Source organism: Palaemon carinicauda, chromosome 1, assembly GCF_036898095.1.
Source record: "Palaemon carinicauda isolate YSFRI2023 chromosome 1, ASM3689809v2, whole genome shotgun sequence".
Taxonomy (NCBI): Eukaryota; Metazoa; Arthropoda; class Malacostraca; order Decapoda; family Palaemonidae; genus Palaemon; species Palaemon carinicauda.
The window spans coordinates 151,650,840-151,654,865 of NC_090725.1; the positions used below are offsets into that span (position 1 = coordinate 151,650,840).

At 40.6% G+C, this 4,026-nt stretch overlaps 1 protein-coding gene across 1 annotated transcript; it reads left to right on the top strand.

Moving 5' to 3' along the window:
• Positions 1-526: 526 nt before the first annotated feature.
• Positions 527-916, top strand: LOC137618668 (transcription factor Adf-1-like). Its single transcript, XM_068348842.1, has one exon. It carries the CDS (start codon positions 527-529, stop codon positions 914-916), a length of 390 nt encoding a protein of 129 aa, XP_068204943.1.
• The last annotated feature ends 3,110 nt before the right edge of the window (positions 917-4,026 follow it).

Below are 4,026 nucleotides of genomic sequence, written 5' to 3' on the forward strand. Positions count from 1 at the left end.
CCTTATCTATTTGGCTATCTGTTTGATGATGCCCGTTCATTGGTAGAAGTAGTAACGGAGATACAAAAATATTATTGATAGTTTACTAGAAGAAAATATGCCCGAGTATAACCCATAGGATTTTAGACAGATGGCAACCAGAAGATCAACATGTTGAACGAAAAGTTGTGGACACCAGCCTCCAATCAGGGGAGGAGGAGAAGAGAGTCAGTAGGTGGGGAGGAGTCTTACTGGATATAGGTGCTGTGGTGGAGAGATGCACTGATGATCCTAGTACTGCTCCACAGATTCTCACCGTTGTTCTTCCTGTCGAGCTTTGTATCCTCTATCTTAAGATTGTCCAGCATAAGACACCGAAAGTCAGTGGGATGTGGTATACAACCCCAAACAAAGTATCAGAGTAAGGGTGCGTCCACACTAGCGACGAAACATGTCGACAACACTGTGTACAACTTTGTAGGCAACAAGTTGTTAGACTGTTGACGAAACATTATTGTCGAGATGTTGGTAGAGATTTATTGGTGATATGTTGGCAACCCTAGTGTGGACGATTCGATGTGGTTGGAGATACCCGAACAGACACACAACACCGAGAGAAAAGATTGTTCAGTTAATTGAATGTTATCGAGGATACCCATTGCTATGGGATCCGACCCATGCACAATACAAACACCGGTTCAAGAGGGCAGACGCCTGGCGTGAAATAGCTGAAAATATTCAGATGGAGAGAAATGAAGTGGAGAAGAAAATGAAGAACCTCGTGACGCAGTTCCAAAGAGAACTGAAAAAACGTCAAGAAAAGAAGTCTGGTGATGGAGCTGAAGACACATATAAGAGTCAGTGGTTCTCATTCAGCATGATGGTGTTTCTAGCTGACAAACACGAGCCACACAAGACCTATGACGCTGGATATTAGGTATGAAACTGTGCATGTTAGCATATTAGTATTTATTAGTTTCTTTTCTCACATATATTGTACACTAATTTTGTGACAAAGCAGAACACTTGCAATTGCTGTTTTACACACATTTTAATGTGGTTTCAGAAAATATAACATCATTGTAATTACAGGTATACACAGTGCGTCCTGGCACGCCGACATACTTTTCAAGTCTCTGGAATGAGGTGTGGATGGCTTCACCAAGTTGATGCGTGTTACCAATATGTTGCCAGATATTGTAGCAGACAACGTTTCATACATTGTTGTCGATATGTGTACCAATGTTGACTGTAAGGTTTCCAACTTTGTTGTTGATATGTCGGTACACATGATGTAGCCAGTGTGGACACACCTGAAGAGGTGACAGAGGAGGCTGTCAAATAGACAGCGAGAAGTCCAGATTCAGTGTGGGAGCTGGGGTCAACTGGCACGCAGGTACAGTGACCTCTGCATTATTGCCAACCTTACCTCGGGGAATAGAGGAAAGACACTCCTACGAGTGACATTGTGAACCAGTCCTATGGTCTGACATAGCAGCTAGCAGAGCTGGCATTTCGTATGAATCTGCCAAGTAAGTCAATCAGCACCTTAATCAATAAAGGTGCCTGTGTTTACCTCCTTGAACAAGGAAATTCTTATAACTGAATACAGCCATTTACACTAATCTAGGGTTGTAGTGGCATATTAGAAACGTTGAAGCCTGGTGATCTGCCTGATTGGGGCTCGACTCCCATTATAGTTAGATAGTTTCCTGTAGGGTCTATAACCTCACTAATCTCGTGAGCTATGGGTTCGGTGATTGTGGTAGCCTTTGGGTCTACCTGCATCGCCATCAGCAGCCATTTCATGGCCCACACGGGTCATAGATAGTGTGTTTTCACTGTCTCTTGCCTCTGCCGTTCATAATTGGTCTCTAAACCATCAAACATCATGAAAAAAAGCAAACTACAGGGAAGACATACAACTACAGTCCACATATAGGTGGGCCTTGTAATATTTTTACTCAATTTCTTTGCATTACTCTTCTTGGGTATAATTGTTATCAAATGTATTCTATGATTAGGCTTTATTATGACCAACCGAATAATCATTCCCGGAGAAACAGCCAATATAAAGGTGATGGAAGAAATTTCATCCTGCCAATTAAATGTTATGGGGAGGTAAATATGCAGGAGAGGAGAGACAAGTTGGGGATTGAGTACGGCACCTGAGAAAAGGGAAATTATGGCCCCTCCGGGTATTGACCAGCATCACATTATTCCTGTCTCTGCCTCTTCCGAAGGGAACAAAGGTCATTGTCAGACCACATGAAAAGGTATACTTAGTATTAGAAAGCTTGTCAGAGATAAAAGGGAACACCACAAATATTGCAATAGTTAATTTAGCAAGGAAAAATATTGTTTTAGGTAGTGATTCAGTTTTCGAATTGGAGATGCGTGAACTTACCGGAAACTGCAACATGGGAGTCACAACTCTAGCTTACATGAACGAACGGTGTCTGAGCTTTATTATACAAGCTCGAGCATAATGCATGCCAGAATATCACCCTGCATTTAGTAACAATGTTAATAATCATTCCGATGAAACTCCAATTGGAGAGGAGGCCCCGACGATGAATTGTGACATATCAATGATATACGACGGCGGGAAACTGATACATAGTGGAAAAAGAGGTTAAGTGTGTTTTGTTTATGAGGATGACATTGAAACTGGGAAGACAAAGCCTATTAGGTAAAAGACTTATGTGGCATGTGAGTGGCAAATGACATGTACGGGGATGACGAAAATGTTTGCTCAGATGATGCAGGTGTGATTGATTTAGGTCGTTAAGACATACAATGTCGAGGACAGAGAGAGAGAGAGAGAGAGAGAGAGAGAGAGAGAGAGAGAGAGAGAGAGAGAGAGGTGATTAAATGAGAAGCAAATGGTTACGCTTCCTTTCTGAATGTACCCCAAAATATATTTTTTATATAGAGTATAAAGAGAGAGGAGGTAGATTTTGTACACGGTCGGTTTTTCCTCCTTCTTTAATTAATGAAGACATTCACATTGTAAATGCAAGTCCGTATGCAGAGCGTTTGGAGATCGATAGAGCATTGAGGAAGGTAAGTGGGTCCTTTTTTTTATTAGGAATGAGAAAATAAAGATGCATATAGTGTTTCCATGCCTGTATTTTTTTTAAAGAACATAAAAACACTGTACCGGTGTAAATGATTCAAGCTACCCCCAGTTTCAAGCTACCCCCCTGTAACTTTAAACCGGTGTCAGATTACCGGGGAGGTAGTTTGAAACCGGTTTTCAAGTTACCCCCTCATCGATATAGAAAATAATCTATATGACAGTGCACATATGCATCATGCATTTATCGCCAACTTCGCTGCAGTAGAAAAAAAGTTTATTTTCGTATTTAAGAAAAACAATTGTTTTGTTTTATCATCTCAAATAGATGCTATTCATGTGCTTCAGGTGCATGAGCTTCACAGGGCAATATGCGTGGAGAAATTATCACATATCCACAACGAGATGTGTACTTTGTTGTTATACTCTTTCAAATTTACGAAGTTTGAGATGTACCTAAAAACAAAAACAAAAAACACATATGCCATATTTCTGACATTGTGTTTCGAAAATAAAAAGAAAAGGATGCAATTTGATGGTTATAATTAATGTCATTACTTGTTGTTTTTAAACTTTAATTCTGTAAAAAGTCAACTTCAAACTGTTATCGTTTTGTAACATTATTCAGTCGTACTATAAAGAAACGAGACACAAAATTGCCACTTTTTGGATATAGTTTCTCAGGTCAGCGATGGACATTCATTAACCTGCTTTCGTTAGAAAGTATCCCTTATTAAACCTCCTTACCTTGCGGGCAGGTAATGGCAGGAACCACCTGCGACGAAATTAGCTTGCTGCTTGCGCTGCACACCCAGATGTAGGAGAGAGAGAGAGAGAGAGAGAGAGAGAGAGAGAGAGAGAGAGAGAGAGAGAGAGAGAGAGAGAATTGCAAACGCTGTAACAAAGATGCTTCAAAGATTATAGCCAATCAAGGGGGACACAGAAAACGCACCATAAACTTCTCGTCA

Excerpts from the sequence above, each read along its gene's own strand:
- LOC137618668 (XM_068348842.1), top strand. The coding sequence starts at position 527 with ATGTTGGCAACCCTAGTGTGGACGATTCGATGTGGTTGGAGATACCCG.